General features: G+C 42.2%; 1 protein-coding gene across 1 annotated transcript in view; it reads left to right on the top strand.

Annotated features, from left to right (window-relative positions):
* Window positions 1–19453, top strand: part of COMMD1 (copper metabolism domain containing 1) — a 60122-nt gene extending 40669 nt beyond the window's left edge. Inside the window, exon 3 of the mRNA XM_058835441.1 lies at window positions 19297–19453. Coding sequence (XP_058691424.1) covers window positions 19297–19404 — 108 coding nt within the window. The 3' untranslated portion in view covers window positions 19405–19453. The remainder of the gene's footprint in view (window positions 1–19296) is intronic.
* Window positions 19454–20751: the final 1298 nt, after the last annotated feature.

Here is a 20751-nt window from a genome sequence, read left to right on the forward strand (position 1 = left end):
TAGCTAAGAGTGGGTACTCTTTGTCCTAAAGGCGGGAGAAACTGATAGTGTTCAATATTTATCCAGCTGTCTTCCCACTCCTCCCATGAATACTTAAACCATATGTGAGTAACCACTTACAGTCCATTTTACATTGTTTTAATTAAAGCCATCTCTGCTTCCTCCCTAATTTCTTAGAAAAAACACTTATAACAACAGTTTTTTTGACATGTTTGGCCTAAATAAACCATCAGCTTTTACTAACTTTTTAAACCTTATTTAACTGTTAGAAACACTTGGGAGTAAAACAGATTGTTCAAGAAAGGATGGTTTTAAGGAAAAGCCTCATTGAAGGTCATGGTCTTTTCCTTCGTTCACTTTGTATTTTTCACAGGCATCTGTTACTTAAAATATCTTCAGGTTCAAGGTTGTTCTGGAGTTTATTTGGAATGCCTAATGACAAGCTTCAGAGGGAATATTTGTAATCCTGTACCTTGGGGAGAGTGTCAACAGTTGATAACCCAGGACCAGGAGTTCAGGTTGAACCTGGGGAGTTGCTGGCTGTAATACATCCTGCACTTTCACATACTTGAAGAGCTGAATAACCATCTTCTGACTTTCTTTCCCGAGGCTGCTGTACTCCTCTGCACTGGAGCTCTGTCACAGCCAGTAGGTTTGGTAGTTCTTTGCTTTTCATGTTACAAAATATGGATTGTTTTACATACCTTGCTGATGAGCTCATCAGTGTTCAAAAGCATAAACAAATAAACCCAACCCAGATGCAGCATCAGCCTCAATTAAACCTTTCATTAGCAGACTCCACAGATCTCCATTTCCTACATTTTTTTGGGACAAACTTCTTAAGAGGTATCAATAAACAAAGCTATAAAAGGCAAATGCTGAAGCTTTCTGGTGATCCTAAGCTAATTTCTTATGTGCAGAGGGATGAAGTCCTTGGCTGAGACCAGGAGGGGCAAGTGGGATACAGCCCAAGTGCTCTCCTCAGATGAAACCAGTGGATTCTCTTCTCTTTCACTGTGCACTTCTTAACCCATGCACTGAGATTCCCAGATGATACTTCATGGATAAATTTACTACCAACCTTTCAAAAGTTAGCACACTGAGTGCTGTATTGATTAGGGTATTGAGTGCTTTGCTCTGTCCACATTAGATTTTCCAAGATGTGCAAGTAGAGGCTTAAGAAAAACAAGTAATTTTTGCTAATGAAACCTTCAAATGGGAGTAACATTCAGCTGAGCACCACACTTCAATAGCAGCACAGGGCATTACACTCGGCCTTGCTCTACTGAGAATATTCAAGCCTTGAATTAATCAGGGTTGCTGGATGTAATAGCAGAAGTTTGCAGTCTCAGGTTTGGATTGTACTTTAGCCTTTGATAGACATGGAAGGAACTCTGATTAAAGCTCTGGTTTCAAAAGCACACACTGTAGAAAACTGAAAACCAGGCGAAAAACCTTTGTCTGGCGAGAGCTTTCCTCAGTTCTTGGTGGATGCCTGGATGGCATCCCTTTAAAAAACAAAAAATTGAAATTCAGATGAGAAATTCCTTCAGGCTTCTGGAATAATGTCTGGAGCTGCAGATGGGAGCCAGTCCCATTGTTTTTAGTTCTGCCCGGCATTTCTTCTGGTCATTAATGATCAGCCCTCTCCTGACTTAGGGAGAGGTCTTCAAAAGACACTGGCTTTTTCCTTATTTTGGGTGGGAGGAGGGATAGGTAGGAGTCCTTGCTGCCAAGATTTCAGTTTGTAAGGTGGCAGGTCTCAAATGCAGGGTTTTTTTCTGTGAATCTGAGGATCTGAAAGATTCTTTGGTCACAATCTTGTGTCTTTCACGTCCCTTCACCTTCCTGTGAGTTCTAGGATACAAAGACTATCTTGCAGCTCTGAAATCTCATCCAAGCTTGAGTTTGGCTGTGAGCTGCCTGCTTGTATTGATCTCTTGCTCACTTAAAAACAAGTACATTTTCTTAAAAACAAGTCCAGTTGTTGTCATCCGACAGAGGCAATTGATTTGTGTGAGAGGCAATTGGTTTGTGAGATTCTTCACTGCTTCTTTAAAATCCTTTTTTTGTTTCAAAGGAAAAAAAAAGTCTGGATTTATGGGTACTGTCATTAATAGAAGGTAAATACATCTAGAATTCATGTAAAGCTTACTTTGAAGGATAAAAAGCAAGTGTCACATGAGCATTTATGCAAACATTAGAGCATCGCCAATATAAACATTCACAGGTAGCATCATCTCATCTCAAACCTTTTCAGGGTCTTTTTTCTTTCAAGAAGGAGCTATAATGATATTTTTGGAAACTAGATTATAGACTAGACACATTGAGCAGGATAAAATCCACATACAGCCTGGTTCTCTGTAAAGCTTATGCAACAGGTTTGCAGTCTTACACAAACTGTTCCCATGCTGAATGTGATACAGCTTTGTATAACAGGAGTCTTATGTCATCTCTGCAATTTTTAAAGCAGAACTGGGTAATCCATGAACAGAACAGTAAGGGCATTAGAGACTAAATGGGAGACTAATGACTACTGATGGATTACTGAATTTCAGGTTTTGAAGCTCTCAGCATGGTCGCTTGCCCTGTGAACTGGCATGTCTTTCAGATAACCAGCCTGGCTCAGGCATTAAAGGAAAAGCTTTGCAAGAACTTCCTTGCTGCAACAGGATTCACATTATTGAATTGGGGATGTTTGCTTTCTTGTGCAGACCACACAGATACTGCAGAACAAAAAATTCTGGTATTAATCCCAGTCCTTGACTAGATATTTGAAATATATGGTTGTCTTACTACTCTCCTCATATGAGTGGGGTGCTTTGTACAGCCTTCCTGACTCTGCTTTTCCTGAGCACTTCAGGCACATGACAGGGTGATTTAAACAACTTGTTGGGCTGAGGAAGAGGAAGCTTCCAAGAAGTGGGTGAGAAGGATCTCGAGTAATTCATTGCCATGACTCTCCTCATGCAGTCAGAGGTAGCAGCTTCCTGGTGGCCCTTTCCCAGGAAGGGCCATCCAGAAGGAGCCCTCTGCTCCCCAGCCAGACATGGGGTTTTACCATGGGGAGCCAAACTCCTGGAAGGTCTGATTGTGTTTCAAGCTTTTTCTGATAACAAACCTTCAAAGTCATGCTGAAGTATTGAAGTGTATTTCTGAGACAGATTTTGGTTAAAGGCTGCTTCAGATCTTTCTTTCCCATCCTAAGTTGTGTTGTCTTTCACAGGAAGCAAATCTCAGAGTATTCAGAGTTATGTGCCTTTCATACCTGATTTTTTGCTAAAAGGAAAGAGAAGAAGATACGTGCTAATTTTGATTTCTTCAGCCAGAAGTCTTTGGTGTGTGTTGGGTTATTATGGCTGTTGTAAAGGTTTTGAAGGGTTCTCCTTCAGCAAGAAACATCTCTGTATTCACTTTGAAGAGTGCTGGCCTGTTGTGTGACCTATGAAAGCATTTGTACTGATGTCAAGTTGTCTTCTCCCCAAAATGAAACTGTATCTCTTTCATTTACTGTGAGATGCTACACTTGGTAACTCCAAGGATGGATTCCTCCATTCTTTAACTTCTACACTGTATTTTTCCCCAACAACCTTTTTCCTACTATTGTTTTCTTTTTGCTACATCTGTTCCTCTTTCCCACTTCCTGCAAAAGCACATTAATCATTAACACTTGTACGTGTGGCTGAAAAATGGCCTTTTCAAAGCTGCTTTTAGCTGAGCTGTAAATATTGAGCAGCACATCCACCAGTACCTGTGAGACACCACTTGTTAAATACTGCTGCTACTAAGTGCCCCAGGTTTGCATTTGGGGGGTAGTGGTGTGTTGCTGCACGCTTTGGGAAGCTCAACCCATGGATAATGGGCCAAAAAAATGAACAGCAGAATTAAGGAGAGAGAGACATGACTCAAAATGACTGTAGCATGTGCTGGGATTGAGCCCCCTTCTATTTAATATAGCCTTGGGACAGTGCCTGTAGCATGGGATCATCTTTTTGGAGTTGTGAAGCCTGAAATATTTTGCTGTAAGTGCAAGGACACTTCGGCTGTTTCACACACAGGTGGCTCCAAAGCAAAAATACAGGTTTGTGATTTTTTTTTTTTAAGGGAGAAAAACAACCCAACAACTCTGTTTTGCCCTTCATAGCTGAAAACTAAGAAGACAGTGATTAGAGCTTTTACCTAAGACAAAAAAAATTAGGAAAGCTGCTTTTCTGGCCATTTTATCTAATAGCAATAAATCTCATTGAGCTGAGTGCATCTGTCCATATGGATGTGGCTATTCTGAGACTAAAGAACTTTACATAGTGCTGCTTGTGCTTCAGACCTGGGGGCCAGGCTCCTTTTGCTCCTGCAGCGGTTAAGTTCTGGTGGGTGAATCTGTAGACATCAAATAAAACATCAAATGCCAGCCCCTCATTATAGTTAGATAAATGGATGTTAGCTGGAGGAAAGTATGGTGATTCATTTTTTAATGAAAAGAAAATGGTTTCAAATGTTCTGTTTCTGGTAATACAGTCTCTATTCAATGCATTGTCTTTTGAAGGTCTAATCCCAACTCTAACCACTGTGGGTTTTGTTATTTGAACTTATTTCCAGCATGAGTATCCCTCCCAGGCTATTGTTTTCACATGCTTAAGACCCTTGTTTAAAAATAAAAAGTAGGTAGCTTAGAGTTTCATGCAGCCAAGTCAGTAAATAAGAACAATTTTTCAGCATTTCTATCCCACCATCCTCCCCATCCAAAGCTCCTGAAGGGGATCTCTAGTTTTATTGTCCCTTAAGGATGAGGTTATCTCAAGTTATCATACTTATTTTAAAGGGGTGAGGGGATGGTCCAGACATCTGTTGCTGTCTTCATCCTGTTCATGAATGATCCAAAGAACAGTATCCAATTCCTGGAAGCCCTAGAGCTTCATTTTTCATTTTGACTAATTGTTTTCTTGAAATAATGAGCAGTAGTGATTTCACAAAGCATGGTCTCCTGGCACCGAGATCATTAATGACTCACCATGCCTTTAGTAGCAGTTAAAAATATGCTTTTCCACACTTTGAAAAAGTCCTGGTAATTTTGCTCACAAAGGAAGTGTAATGTGTGGTGGGAGTGAGTGGAGATGTATTTCCTTATCATTTTCTATTCATGACCATTCTGGAATCCAAGGCAACCAAAAACTAGCAAAAAAAGAGGGGTTGCATTAGAGATCTGGTCCAGAGGAATAATATTGTCTGGGGATGGTTTTTTTGATATGGCTAATGACCCTCTTGCCTCCTCCTTAACTCCTCCACAGAGATGCAGTGCAAGGACCACTTCATGTTTTTGAGGCTCATCTGCAGTGGGAGCACTAAAATTAGTCCCCTCTTCTGGAAGACTTTGGCTTTCTTGGAGATTTTGTGATGGAAATTTCATCAAACACGTTCTCAAAGATCAGCGTGGGAGGACAGTGGAGGGAGGGGAATGCATTATCCACCTGGGATAACCCCTGGGAGAGGTTTCCAGCAAGGGAAATCCCTCATGACTCCTCTCAAGTGGTTCACAGGCAGCTCCATTCTCATCCCTACTTGTTTTTTCTTGTGAGGGCAAGTGATGTCTGTCTGAACTGCAGGTGCATCTCTGAAGTTGCTGCTGTGGATTGACCACTGACTCTTCCCAGCCCAAGGTCTATGACTGCTCTCCCCCTGGATCAGCTCTTGGGAAGATCGTGCGATAGGAAAAACACAGTGAGGTTAAAAAAACAAAAATCAAAATCTAATGTTGTCTGTCCTTATTTTATTGTTTAAAATTCAGCCCCAAAACTGTATTAATCCCTTTGCAGTAGCACAGGATCAGAGTAGATTCAGTGTTCCTTCTGGAAAGCACCTCTGAGATGTTTTTCAGCCAGGGTGTGTCGTTCTGTTTTATAGGACGCCAAAGATGTATTTGATTTATTTGTGTGGCTGCCTGGCTTTTGTAAAAAGTGGAAGTTATTGTTTTGAAGGCTACTCTTTTTTTTGGTTGCTTTTTTGGTACAGGGATGCTGATGGTGCCTCCCATGCTCTGCTGTCACACAACTACAAAAATCCCAAACCACAACCAAACACTGCCACTGCATTGGTTTGAAATGAGAAGCTGAGGTCTGTAATGTCAAGTTAAAATATTTTATCAGCATTTAATTACAGTCCTTTGTTAAGTGGCTGCATGCTGAATAGCACAAACCCAGTAAATGGTAATGCTGAGTTCTCTTCAGGATCTTGTTTATTGGGGATCCAGTTAAAGGAGGTCAGAAATTCCAGATTCTCTCCCTGGTTATTTCAGGAGCTCCGTAGTACCAGTACCTTTTTTATAACTCAGGCTGATATTTTAGAAATATCTTTACATGTCTCCTACTCATTTCCAGAAATGTTAATTGGGCTTGTGGGATGAAAGGCCATTCTAAAGGTAAAGCTGCTTCCCAGCACTCTTTATCTCAGGATAATCCTTTTTTCCAAGGAAATTAAGGCACATTTTATAACAGGCACATTTTATTATGAAGCCTACAGCAGAGCAGATTGAATTAAGAAACCCAGCATGCCACCATTTTCCCTAGAACCTTTTAGTTGTTTATCAAACTTGGTTTTCAATTTCTGAGCAGATTTGGCCCTTCTGACAGTGAAACTCCACTTGTGGCTTTGCCTCAGGCACAGAGCAGGCAGGTCCTGTGGGTGTTGTGCCTGCACAGCATCCTGGGCTCTGTTCTCCCTGCAGATGCCTTGGCAGGCTCTGGGAAGTTTATCCCAACAGTTCTGTGATGGATACAGACAGCAGCTGACATGACTTGAACCCAGCTTTGCTAATTAATGTATGATTTTTAAAAAAAAAAAAATCTGCAGAAGGGAGATGAAATGATGCTTTGGAGAAGCAGTCATTTGGGTTTTGTAAACCCTGCTGAGCTCCATGTGTGTTGTAAAGGCTTGAGAAGGAAGGAAAATCCAGGGGTGCAAGTGTTGGCTGGTCAGTGAAAATCCCTGTTCGGCATTCAGCAGGGGGTCAGACAAAAGCAAGCTTAAAGAATGGGAGGAAATAAACCTTGAAAATTGAATTATTTATTGCTGCTGCAAAATTATGTGCTAACTCCTGTCTCCTAACCTTAGAGAAAGATGTAATAGACATGGAAAGATGTAATAGGCATTAACCTAAGGGTTAGGAGAGACATGAAAGTCCTGCAGGCAGGCAGGGAAGGCAGGCAGACATGCCCTGTTCTCACTGGCATTTTTGCCTTTATATATGCAGGCCCCTCTTTTCCTACTAGCCAAAATAATCCAAATAGTCAAAATAATCCAAATCTTTCCATACAGTTCCCACTACCTCACAAACCTTTCACAGTTAAGGGCTTAGCGTCCCAGGAGGCAGAGGGTTTGAAAAGCAAGATATTTAAACCAAAACCAGGTATTTTTATCACAGTGCTACACATTGGTCCTGCCTTTGTTAGCACCTTTTGGTCAAGAGGGCAGCAGGGAGAACAGCCATCAGTACAAACCCCTAGGCTTGCCAGGATTAAAAACCCTGTGCAGTGTTTTGATGCTTGAAAAGAGAAGAAGCACATGTATTTTAGGGACACAAGTCCACTCACAGATTTTACTATAGTTCCACTTCAGGACAGCTGTTTAAAACCAGGCAACAACATTTGGCATTGCACATCATCCTCCCTTTCCCTGCTTCTTTAGGAGGGGTGGCTTTGAGTTGTGTAATGCTGTTCTCCATCTCATCTTCCTTCCTGAAATCACGGCAGCATTCAGTTTTCATTCATCTGGGAGCTGCTACGTGACTTCTCCCACTCAAGAGCTGCAGTGGGAAGGCAGGGAGTGGTGTCCCTGTGCTCTCCTGGTCACGGTGTGCCAGGCCAGCATGAGGTCCACGAAACAAAGTCCTTGGTGCTTAGGTTGGTCTCCCAGGAGGACATCTTTATCCCAGGAATGGGGAGCAGGTGAAATACATTCTATTTCTCACAGTTCTACAGCAAGAGCAGTGACCTTACATCTGCCAAGGGGAGCCAGTCACAAGTCTGATATTTTCCTGATGCAGGAAAAATAATTTGTGGCATTGCAGATTTACCACAGGTGAGACACGTGCCCACTCTGCTAAAGGCTGCTGTCCAAACTATGGGTGCAGGCTGAAAAAGACAGGTTGCTGTTATGGGGAATAAAAAAAAAAAAATAAGAGACTTCTCCTCTCGTTCAAAGACACAGAGAGCTAAATGAGCCATTCACATCATCTCCATTTTCCTCAGGAGAAGTGGTTAAGTTTTTTTATATTTCATTGCCTTCTTCTCCCCTTGTTCACGATGAGAAAAAGAAAGAGAAAACCAATTAAATATCTGATGTGGAAGAGCTGAAGCCTTTCTTTGTGCAGAGGTGTCTCTGATTCTCATGTGTTTATTTTCCTATTCAGTTTTCATATGCTGAGTGGATTGCTTATTAATTGTTAAATGACTGCTCTGCAATTCAGTTATGGAAATGATTTCTACTTCAGTACCACTTGCCCTTGAGAAAGGGAGGTCAACCAAAATTAGATAACTTCTCTTCAAACCTTTTATCTTTCTGGAAAAAATACAGTTCAAATGCCTGTCAAGAGGACTATGGGGTTCCAACCTTAAAACAATCCTTGAGGCCAAGCTGGTTTGGGGATCATATTGAGAATTGGTGTCCTGATCTGTCCTGAGATCAGGAGATCTGAGACCTTTAAGCAGATTAATCCAGGTGTGTTGTTGACTGTAGTGCAGAGCTGATATTCTGTTGCTCACACTGATTTCTAGAATGAATTGTGAAAACACAGATTGAATAAAACAAAGTTGTAATTTTAACTGAGGCAGGGAGAATTGTGTGGGCAGAGCGGGCAGTCCCTTGGCTTCAGTGGGATTCTGCTCAGGCAGAAATGTCCTCCCACGCTCATCTCTTCAGGGTTGCACCTCCAGCTTCAGCTTTCACTGTGAGCCTTTGCTTTTCACCTTACACAAGAAAAGAGGCTGAAAAAAAGAAAAAGGAGTTACGTATTATGCAGCAAATATTACCAAGGACATATTTTGTGGTTTAAAAAAAAAAAAACAACAAAAGGCAAAGAAAAATGCAAATCTGGAGCTTTTCCTTTATTTTCAGAAGAGAGCTATTATTCCTCTGGTGTCTCCCTGCTGGCACATAATGCTGATATTTCTGTGCATTTGATCAGAAGGTCACTGAGGTCAGTGCAGAGATTCTCAGTATCTTCAGCGGACTTTGCACCACACTGAGCAGGAGCTGCTGTTTTGCTGATAAATCCGAGTGTGATGCCTGTCCCCAGGCTTTGGAACAGCAAGAGCAGCAGTGTTGGAGGGGCTGTAAACCAGGCTGGACTCTGAACACATGGCTGCCCCCTTTTCTGTGGGAGGTTTCTCATGGTGAATTGAAAGACAGCAGTTTGCATTCTAAAAGTAACAAGGAAAAAAACATCAAAAATTATTTAGACCAGCTTTTTTTCCCCCCCCATAGTATCACTTTTTCCCCCCCTTGTAAGTTCACACATTCAAATTGCAGAAAAGAAACAAATATAGTTATTTTGGTCCCACTGAGGAGATGTGTTTGCAGTGGCCACATAACTCTGAGTAGATTCTTTTGTCCTGATAAGTTCTATTTTTAGATCATCAGAAAGGTTATGGATAAATGCCATAAAAGCAGCAAAAATAACATTTGGTCTGACTGCTTTATCTTGTTAAGTATTTTAAGAAGGAAAGCCCAGCTGAATGCATGCTGGACTGCAGGCATTAATTTTCAAGCTTTTGGTACCCTGTTTATGTATTTTTAGATGAGCAGTTCTCCCCAAATGCCAGTGGCTTTTCAGTGTCCATTTAAAGGTGTATTTGCTTGTAATTTCAGATGTGTGGGATCAGTGTGCCAGGGACAGAGGATTCACGTTTTCTGGGAGAAGATGGGGATGCTGCTGGTGGTGTGTGTGCCTGTCTGTTGTGCCAGCCTTGTGTTCTCCCTTCTCTGATGGTAAAATGCCCTGGAGCAAATGGATGTCTGGCTTCGCTGCTTGCTGTGAACACAGCCAGAAGAGAAAGGCTCAGACAGCTGCCCTTCAAAAATTATTTCTGAAAAATGCCATTTTGTGGGCATGAAACGTATTTGCTGTAGCTGGGTCATGCTGATCTCAGAGCTTAGGTGAAGAATATAGAGGCTTTTTGAAATGAGGCTTTTTGAGGGCGTTACCAGTTGCCATTAAGGGACATAAATCAGGAGAGGATTTGCGTGGGCTTTACTCACTACTTGCAAAACTTGCAGCAACCAAATTAAACACCTTTGTACTTCTAGTTCAGCTCTGGGTGTTGAAGCATTTCAGCACCAGGACCCATTTACCCCTCACGTGCTCTTGTTTCAGGCAATCCAGGTGCCTTTCAGGCCACAGGGCAAATGTGCAGTGTTCAGAAAGGAGCAGAAAAGAGGATTTTAAGCACATCTTACTCCAAAATGCTGTTTCAGACTAATTCTAATCTTTGGTCTCTTCTCTGAGAAAACCAGTTATGGCCTTGACTGAAGACTGGTCAGAGTGGAAAGCCAAGATCCTTTGGCCTTTGCCATCAGCAGGAGCCAGCATTGTCTGCTCTCATGGAAAATAAACTGCTTTAGGGTTACAGAACCATAGAATAGTTTGGGTTGGAAGAGGATATTCATTTCTACTCAGCTTTTATATTTGGTGTAATACTTTTAGGCAGGACATTAATGGATTCCTGAGTCATTTATGTAACACATAAACATGAAAGAGCTGTGGGGGAGCAAGAGTGATCTGTTTTGGGGCTGCTAACCAAATTATTCAGCCTGCAAGCCAGTAGTACTCTCAGCCAGAATATGCCAGAATCCCAAGTCACACAGCCTTCTAAAGGTCAGGAATTCTCTGTTTAGGTTTTTGGTGCATTCTTTAACTGTGGGATTATTTCTAAATGCAGATTACTTTATGTGTGTTGACTAGTTTGGTATAAAAGTAATTCTTGCTCCCAGATTTCATTCCTGTTTTCCTGGTATTGTTTGTTGCAGTAACAGAGAGAAATGTGGTTGATGCTGATTTGATTAAATAAAAAGTCACATCAAAAGCACAGAAATTTCCTTGTGTCCTTAGGAGTTAAACAAGTGCATGGTCTTGGTCATACCCTGTTACAAAAGCATGCCCCAGTGGCAGGGAGGGTTTGATGCTGTGATAGGGTACTTCCCAAAACATTTGAGAAAATGTTAATTAATAACATAAAGTCATTGAAACTTAATTCTGAGAAAGTGGGGGGGGGGGGTTATGATAATGAGTGATGTTTGATTTTAATTCTTTTGCCATGCTGAATGATTCCCATGTTAGGTAATAGGCAAATTAAAGTGTAAGGAAAATTGATTCCAGATCTAAAGAAGGTTCTCACAAGAAAAGCTGGATTTAGTGTAAAAGTGGGAGATGCATCAATAAGGACTCTTTTTCTCAGACTGATTTCACACTGCAATTAAGTGCTACAAGATTGAAAAAACATAGGCTAGCCTAGATATTGTGAGATGAAGCACATCTAGGGAAAGCTGTAGACTGATATTTCAGCTCCATGAGCAGCCTTAAAAAAACCAACCGAGCAAAACAAGAAAACAGGGACAGCTGTCAAACAAGGTAGCAAAATGCAGATGATAAGTGAGGAAGGGCATTTACCCTCTCAGGTCCCCTGCAGAGGACTTTGAGAGGAGAGCACCTCACCTTGCAGTGGTTCCACTGAGAGACTCTGTTAGTGAAGAGCTGACACAGCAGGCAGGGCTTGAATAAGTGATGATGGAGCTTTCTCGTCGCTGGTACCCTTGTGAGAGAGCCTGATGTCCTGCCAGAAATGGACCTTTGAAATAGTTTTTATATAGTTCCCCACGTAATATATAACACTATAAACGATATATATGTATATTCTTACATAGTTACATATAGTTTTTATTTTAAATTTTGTTTTTTAAAACATGTTTTGTTTCAAATCTCCCAGTGATACAAAGGTAATTTAATTTTTTTTTTTTTTTTAATGCTGGCTTTATGTGCTTCTGTGTACAGTTTGGTGAAGCTTGCAGGTATCACTGTCTTTTTTTTTTTTTTCCTTTTAAAACATTTTCATGCATTTCATAGTTAATGATTTTAGCTCTGTTTACACCTTTGTTTAAATAGGAGCTGGCTCAAGACCCAACCAGAGTTGCATACCAGGGTCCCCAAGACAGTGTCATTAGCCTAAGCTGGTTAATTGATTTATTTGGCATGCCTTTCCACATATTTACCTCAAGCCAGTCAGGCATCAGAGGAAAAATGCTCCTGTTAAAGATTAAACATTCCACACTCTCTGTTTAGGGTTTGAAAGAGCTCAAGCTCAGCTGTGCTTTCAAAGATGCTGGAATTCAAATGGAAACTCTTGGTGTCCTTTCCTTGACAAAACAGTACCTGTAGGGGCAGAGAAGGGGTCAGAGGAGTGTGGTTTTGCACTGTTTTTTAGAAAGTTCAGATACAGAGATGTTTCACTTTTCATTCCTGCACCAGGAATGAAATACAACACTTTGTTTCCTTGTTTCAATTCCATTTCTATCTCAGGAAGGCAGAAGTTCTGGCAGTGCTTTTGGCTAGGATTACCCAACCCTGTATTTAGTGGCCTTCAGCTATGACCAGCTTATGTGGTCAGTTATTTCCCATGCCGTGCTGGATGCTTCCCCAAACTGCTTTGCCCATATCCAAGTCAAGACTATGAGGGAAAAAAATGCTTTGGAGGTTTCTCCTTAAATACCTCTTTTTTTTTTCTTTTTAATAGGAAGTGCTGTATTGGGGTTTTTTTGGTCTTTTTTTTTTTGAGGAAAAAAACAAACCTTGGAAATAGTAAGCTCAAGGTTACTGCAAGGTCAGAAAGGTGCCTCTTGGTGCCCTTATGAAAAAGAATTGCCTTAAAAATTTAGAATACTCCAAACTCTTCAAGGTAGAGTTTTTGTCCAACAGCTCAATTCCAAGAGGATTTAGCCTAAACTGAGCGTGTTCCAGAGTGGAGATCCAGCATTATATAGGGTCAAACATCCACCACTCTTCAGTGAGGGAGAGCCATAAAGGGTTTTCTATTTCTAGTCTATTCAGTGAAGCTCCTGTGACTGCAGCAGATTTTGTGGGGTAGCCTGAGTAGGCAGCTGAAGATGTGAAAGGGTGTAGGAGGAACCAGGTGAGCAGGCTTAGCAAACAGCAATCGATCAGGTAAGGCCACACAAAATGTCACAGGCATAACCTTGCAAAGACTCATCCATAAATGAGAATGAAATCTGCATTTTGTCAGCATGAACAGGTCCTATTTTCTGCATTGTGTTGGTACCAGCAGAACTGTGGCTTTTATAACCTTTCCTTTCTATCCACAGTGGATGAGCAGGGTCCTCACAGCACCTGGGAACCAGGATTAGCGCTGAGTGCCCTTTCTGGCGAGCAGAAATCAGGGAACCCCAGAGCTGTGCTGGACATCCACTGTTTGTTCATTGCCAGCCTCTGCATTTGCACACTGTGGTAGAAGGTTTGGAGTGGAACAGTGGATAAGAAACCCCTGGAGTGATGAGTCTGTGCAGAGGCAGCACACAGGGCAGGGCACTCGGGGTGTGGTATAGGGAATGCATAAAGTCAAAAACCAGAAACGGGTATGGATCAGTGTATTTTTTAAAAAAAATCAAAAAGGGAGAAATTGGAAGATTTACAGAAACCAATGGAAGTTAATATCACCAGTCTGAAAACAGCAGAGCCATATAGGAAAAGGCTTTCATGAAAGTATTGTCCTTCTTTCTTTTTAATTATTAGGAATAATGTTATTCTTGTTGGCTCTTCAGTGTGAAATGTATAAAAGCTACAGAATATGCTACCTTCTAATTAGTCATACGGATTAAATTATGGTTTGGCTTTGTTTTTCTTCAACACTTTTTGAAAAGAAAGCTGCACCTCCAAAAGGCACAGGGAGCAGCAGGTTAAAGCTGCATCCATAAATGCTCATTTTTCATGTAGGGTATAAAATATGAGGTGAACTATTTTCAGGAGGCTGATAATGTAAAAGAATGATATTACATTTGCTGTGCAGTATCAGGGACCTACTTTTATCCTCTGGAATTATTCCATTTTCTGCAATCCTTAATCTGCTTAATCTGTGATATTACAGGCTTGATGTTGCATTAAAAGTATTAAAAAATCTGCAATCGAGTTAACTTTTTTTTTTTAAGGAGATGTAACAATAATTTGCTAAAGAGGTTCCTGGTTTGTGTAATACGAAAATAATGGAGAATTAAAAGGCACTCGCAGTTACAAATATTTGTGCTTTATTTTATACAGTATTACAGAATTAATTATTTTAATATATATGAACATAAATATACATATATAAATATATAATTGCGTGTATATAATTGTATATAAATATATAATTACAGAAATGAATTGCACTTTAGAGTTTTTGAAGGGCATGATTGTAGATATGTAGCAAAAATAGCTCTGAATTGAATTAAAAATAATGAACTTAGTATTGTCAGAAGTGTGGGAGTACAAAATCAATGGATTGCAATCCATTGCATTTTTTGTGGAATTATCTGGATTTTTGCTGTCATTATCATATGCCCCAGTATACCTTGCAGAATACTAATGAATATAAAAATAACTCCAGAAATTTGCAGTGGGATCACTATTGATGCAATGTGATAGAAGAATCAGTGCAGCATCTCACACTTTCGTCATTCTGCATTGGTTTGTGGTAACTTTTTGTGGTTTTATTTTCTTTTTACCTTTTATCAGACATTCCTAAGACAAGAATCGAAGTGGCAAAAATAAATTGCTCTCATAAACATCTAACATGAAATATATCCATGCAGTGGAACTATCCAGTTTAATGTCCTATTACTGTGATTTTTGAAGGAAGAAATAGAAGCTAAAATCCAGTATTTTTCTTCTTTTTGGATCATTCATGCAAGATGGATGTTGTGCATTGTGACATTCCTGCAGCAGATGTTTGCATGGAAGAGGGGATGGCTGAGAGCTCTGCAGAGGTGACAGGGCAGGTCCCTCTGACCCAGGCAGCCCTGCAGAGTCACCTGGGAATGGTGTGCACCAGGTGTCAGGGAGAGGCCACCCAGAGAAAGGTTTGAAAAGCAGGTTTATTGTGCAGGAGTGAATTTATCAGGGTTTATTTTCTGCCATTGGGCAGCACAATACCAAATTCCCACAGTAATGAGTAAGAATAGTCTGCAGTGAAGGAAGGTTTCTGTGATAGAGCTTGGCAGCATCATTGCAAAAACTACTTCTAGATGTGCCTTTTCCAAGGAGAATGTGTCCTTGCACTGTCAAAAAGTGTCTAATTTCCACTTTGAATTTCTGGTTATATTGAGATTTTGAGGGTGGGGTGTTTAATTTATTTTCTCTTGCCTTTTTTGGTATTAGGGAGGGCATTTGGAATTTTTTTTTTCTATTTTTCCCTTCCCCCCTCCCCACCCAATTTTTTTTTCTTTTTTTTTTTTTTTTTTAATCAAGATTTGCATTTCTGTAATGTTCAAGCCTGTGAACAGGTGCTGGCTCAGGCAAACCTGCTGTGGTGCTGAGCCATGAGGATGGAGGCTTATAGCTGACCACTACTGACCAGTAATCCTCATGGACCTGCTGGAATGATCCCAAGGAGAGTGATGAAGATGCCAGGGTTGGAGCACCTCAGCCAGGCTGAGACAGTTTGGGTTGTTCAGCATGGAGAAGACTCTGGAGAGTCCTTAGAGCCCCTTCCAGGACCTAAAGGGGGCTCCAAGAGAGCTGGAGAGGGGCTTTGGACACAGTCGTGGAGTGACAGTGCAGGGGAATGGTTTTAAATTAAAAGAAAGTTGATTTAGGATAAATTTTGGGCAGAAATTCTTGACTGTGAGGGTGGCGAGACACAGTCTGCACAGAGTAGTTGTGGATGCCCCATCCTTGGAAATGTGCAGAGCTGGGTTGGATGGGGCTTGGAGCAACCTGGTCTAGTGGAAGGTGTCCCTGCCCATGAATAAGCTTTAAGGTCCCTTCCAACCCAAAGCATCCTGTGATTGCGATTGATTTTCCTGCTGAAATACAATTACACTTATCATTTGGAATAATATTTACAGAGTAGTCCCTGCAGGTATTTTATTAAAATAGAATTTACATGGAATTGGCAAATTTGGAGGAAGTAGGGAAGTTGACATTACCAGGTAAACCAGACTTTTTGGCAACAGTAGGTTATACCTAAACCCATGCATGCATTTTCTTTTACTCCAGAGAAGCAATCTCCTAAGACTTGTTTGCAAAATTGGACAAAAAATATATCAGCACTGGATTTATTCTGAAAGGAGTATCTTGTCTTTTGTGTTGAATTAATGCCTTGGAACCAAAATGACATTTGTTTCTGCCCGTGGGTGTTGCTGGGGGAGCTGATGTGCTGTGAATTCCCAGGAACGTTTGCTGTGTGCTGGCTCCGATGTCTTGGGGACCAGCTCCTTGTTTTATTTATCCCCCACCGGCTTTTGTGTTTGCAGCCTAATTTGCTGGTAATGGGAACAGTCAGATATTCATCTGTGCTAACACATCGCTGGTTTAACCAGAGCCCTGATGCTTTGATACGAGCCAAGCCCAAAATGTCCAAAAAGGCAGCACTTCTGAACTCTCCTACTTTTGTTAATAACTTTTATTGAAATTCTGACTTCTTTTTTGTCTCTGTTGACCAAAAAAACCTGGGGAGGCTGAAAATTAATGTGGGTTCTTAATCACAATGAAAGGTACTAGGCTGTTTTGAAGGCAAGTTTTGGTGACAATACAGATTGGGGTTTTTACATATACAAGGGGAAGCTAAATATTTTAAAACATCCAACTCTAAGACAAAACCTAAAATAATCGAAGAGAATAAAATCTCTTGCATAGCAGTGCAATTGCATTGACTCGCAGGCTGTGCAGAGCACATGGCTCCCTGCCTGCTCCAAAAGGATCAGACCTAAACCCCTCCAAGCCTCCCAGTGCTCCAGGAAGCAGCAGCGTGGGTGCACAAGTCCAGAAGCACTTGGCTGGCTGTGTTCGTACACAGGCATCCGAAGCTGATGCTTTTGCACTGTCTGAAGAGCGCTTTCCTGGTAATTCAAGCTGGGATAATTCCTTTACAAAGAACCGCTAATGATCTTACAAGCACCGCATCGAGTTGAGAAGAGTGGGTCTGGCGCCTTGGCTGGTGGCTTTGAAATGCTGAATGTTGTTGTAGGAGGCCTCCCAATCAAGGGGAAATGAATATGAATAAAATGATCTGCGAATTCTGAGGTGTTTCTTTCTGTCGTTCCAATGTAGTGGCTAAAACTTTAGAATACAACGTGTATCAAAGTTGCTAGAAAGCATTTTAAGTAGTTGGCCAAACTGATGCAATAGAGAACAATCATAATTTTTTAAAAGTTTTCAATTTGTGTGGGTTGGTTTTCTAAAAATACATGGGTTTTTTAAGTACAGTTACTGAGACAGAAAAAGTCGTGCTTCTCTTAGTCTCTCATATAAATATTTTTGCAGCACTCTGTTGTTGCAGCTCGTAGAAAACCTGATTCAAGGCTGGGGGCAGTTTGTGTTTCTTGGATGTTTTGTTTTGCAGCTCCTTTTTATAGCCCGGGCTCGGGAGTGAAAGGGGAGGAGGGGTGGGAAAGTGTGTAGGGACAAAACCAAGGCGGCTGCAGGAAATGGGTGTCCATTCCCACACCTTCCTGAGGGCATCGAGCTCAGCTTCCCAGCCTGAAGCTGAACCCCGGATTCCAGCCCGGGCACCAGCAGTGCTGGGCTTCAGGACATCGAGTCTGCGACTGATTTTGGTTTTGCTTAACTCCAAGGGCTGAATTATTTTGTAGCAGTAGGAAGGATCACAAGGGATGCCTTGTTTCCTGCTTAGGATGAGCAGGGATACCACATTTGCCCTGCTCCTGGAGGACACATTAGGGAAGGAATAAGGATTTCTCTGTTTCACGGCTCCATCTTATCTTTTGTTCCATTTTTCCTGGGGGACATAAACTAACAAGGCATTAAATAAAACTGAAGCTCAGTTCTGAGAAGCCTGATTTACAGCCCTCTTAGGTCAGGTTTTAGGTTGGTCCACATGAGAGTGGATAACCAGACCGTCCAGCCCACATGGGAGAGTTTTAGCTGCTTTATAGCTAAAAGAATGTTTTGTGAGTGCACTTACACTTGTGTGAAGTGGCAGTGACTTTGTGTAATCAAAGAGTTTTGTGTAATCAAAGAGTTTTGTTTTGATCAGCTAACATTCCTTTTGACTGACAAAACCTGAAAAGGGGAACAAAACCAAAACAGTTCTCCTTATGCTTTAGGCTCAGACAAAAGCATCTCCTCCAGAAGTAGGCGCTTCCATCTCCTCCTGTCCACTCCCATTCCCTGTGTGGTTAAGCCATGAGATCAGCTTTGGCAGATCTCAAAGGTTGCATGGGCAGCGCTGGCCTGATTAAATCTTTGGATGGGCTCACATGACTTGGGGTGCAGAGTTGTGGCTGGAAAGCCTGAGATGTCACCAGGAGCTCGGCCTTGGAGGTCGTCCCATGGAGGACCAGGTCCCTGCACAGCATGGCACTGCCACTCCTTCCCCAAAGGTCAGGGCAGAAACCAGCCCATGTCTGGAACACAGGTGGAGCAATGAGAGGTCAGGTTACAGAGAGCTCTTGTCAGATCTTGTCTGTGAAACGAGACTTGAAGTGTGTTACAAATACTGGGATTATTTTGGGGTGGTGAGAAAAGCTGCTCCTCCTGCAGTAGCTGTTCTGTGAAAGCCTACTCTGGACTTTTCTAGTCAGGTCTGGAAAATCAAGGATGCTAAAGCTGGGGAGATTCAGCAGGAGCTGAAGAGGCATTGGCTTTGCAGTCCCAGTTTGCAGCAGTTGCTCAGGACAGGCTGACGCTGTCCAGGTCTGCTCATATCCATGGAGAATGGTCAACTCAGCAAGGCTCTGTGGTCTGACTTCTGCATGGTGCTCCTCAAAACCTCAGGTGTTAACTTATGGTTTGCTTGAGATCTGACTTTTCCAGTGCTTCCTAATCAAGGAACGCTGTGATAAATGTTCCAGGTTTTTGTTCACACTTTCTTATGCAGTCTCCTGCAAACATATCTGCCTCAGGCAGATCCCACCTGGATTTTTATCACTGATACAAATTAATATTTGTAATCAGACGGGAAAATGCAAGAAGGTTCATTGCCAAATGGAGTTAAGCTGTCAAATTCATCACCAAACGTTTCTTTCTGCACAAGGATCAAATGTCATTGTTTTTCTCAAATATTGTTCTCTCTTCTTTTGTAGGAATCGGAGTTTCTCTGCCTGGAGTTTGATGAGGCCAAGGTGAGCCAGATGCTGAAGAAACTGTCAGAAATAGAGGAGAGTATGACTTTGCTGACTCAGACTACTTAAATAAAGAGATTGCAACTTACAAAAAAATGACCTTTGGTACCTTTTCATAATTCCTATTCTAGCACATAAAATAGGTGGTGCTAGTTAAATCCAGATTATAACCCCTAAAATCGGCTGAGTCACACAGTAAAGCTTTCTCATCTCTTCCTCCCAGCCTGTTTTCCAAGGCAATAGCAACACTGTTTCCACAAAGCTTTGCATAATCAGGCCTTGGAGTGTAGCACAGCTTTTCTCTTTTTCCCCTCAGTCACTTCTGGAGTCTTCCAGATGCTGTGGATGCTGGGCTGGATGAACAACAAAGGTAAATTGGCCAGCTGTGGCAGAGGATAAATGAGCAGAAGAAACAGGCAGATTAGGGGAACTCATGTTTATGCTTCCAAACCACGGACTTTATAGGACAGATCCACCTCTGTGAGCTCTGTGAGCTCTGTGTACTTAGAATTAAAGCCCAGGAAAGCAGATGAAGTGCAGGGAGTTCAGCAAGCAGAGGCACAAACACACCTCTCTGTACCTGTGAGCCCCATGCTGCCAAGGATTCAGTGGTTCCCAAGGGCTGGCCAGCCTGGCTGCTGGAGACAGAGGACAATCAGGGGAGCAGTGGGAGGTGCTGGTTTTCCAAAAGGAGCAGTCCAGCATGCACAGAGCACATCCTGTCCAGCTATTTTCTGGTGAGCCTTCAAAGCCACCTCTGATCTGCTTCCCCAAAGACCATCCACCCTCATCACCTTCTGGCTCCTGGGCTGTAGTGATGCTCCTGGCACGGAGCTGCACGCTGTGTTTGAGGGGCCAGTGCTTTGTCAGAGCACAACTGAACTTGGCTGCTCTTAGTCCTGTTTTTTCATGGTTTGGTTTGACCTGAGAAAGCCTCAGATGGAACCCAAGATTTCTAAGTGTGTACACGCTCCGCTCGGAATGTGGGTAAAAGAAAACGCCCTTGACAGCTTGGCAGGCTGAGGACTTCTCAGTAAAACACTTGTGTGAGTGAAGAAATCTGCCAGAGGTAGGTCAGGGACAGAGGATTTGCACTGCCCAGATGGCTCCCAGCTGTTGCAGTGCCCAGATCTGTGCTGGAACACCCAACTGCAGAGCAGCTGCCGCCCCTGCGCTGGCAGAAGCTCCCAGAAGAGTTTCCAGTTCCGTGTGTTTCCGTTCAGGGCTGCAATCTTGCCAGCCTGTCGCAGCAGGATGTCCCACCACGCTGAGCTGGCTCAGCAGGAGGGGCCTGAGCAGGCCAGCACTTGTACAGAGCAGGAGGGAAGGCTGTTCTTCCAGGAGAGCTGCCTGGTGACAATCCTGGCTCCTGGCTTGCTTTGTCACTTGACTGCAAGGTGTGTACGCACGTTTGGT

The sequence above is a fragment of the Poecile atricapillus genome, chromosome 3 (genome assembly GCF_030490865.1).
Source record: "Poecile atricapillus isolate bPoeAtr1 chromosome 3, bPoeAtr1.hap1, whole genome shotgun sequence".
Lineage (NCBI taxonomy): Eukaryota > Metazoa > Chordata > Aves > Passeriformes > Paridae > Poecile > Poecile atricapillus.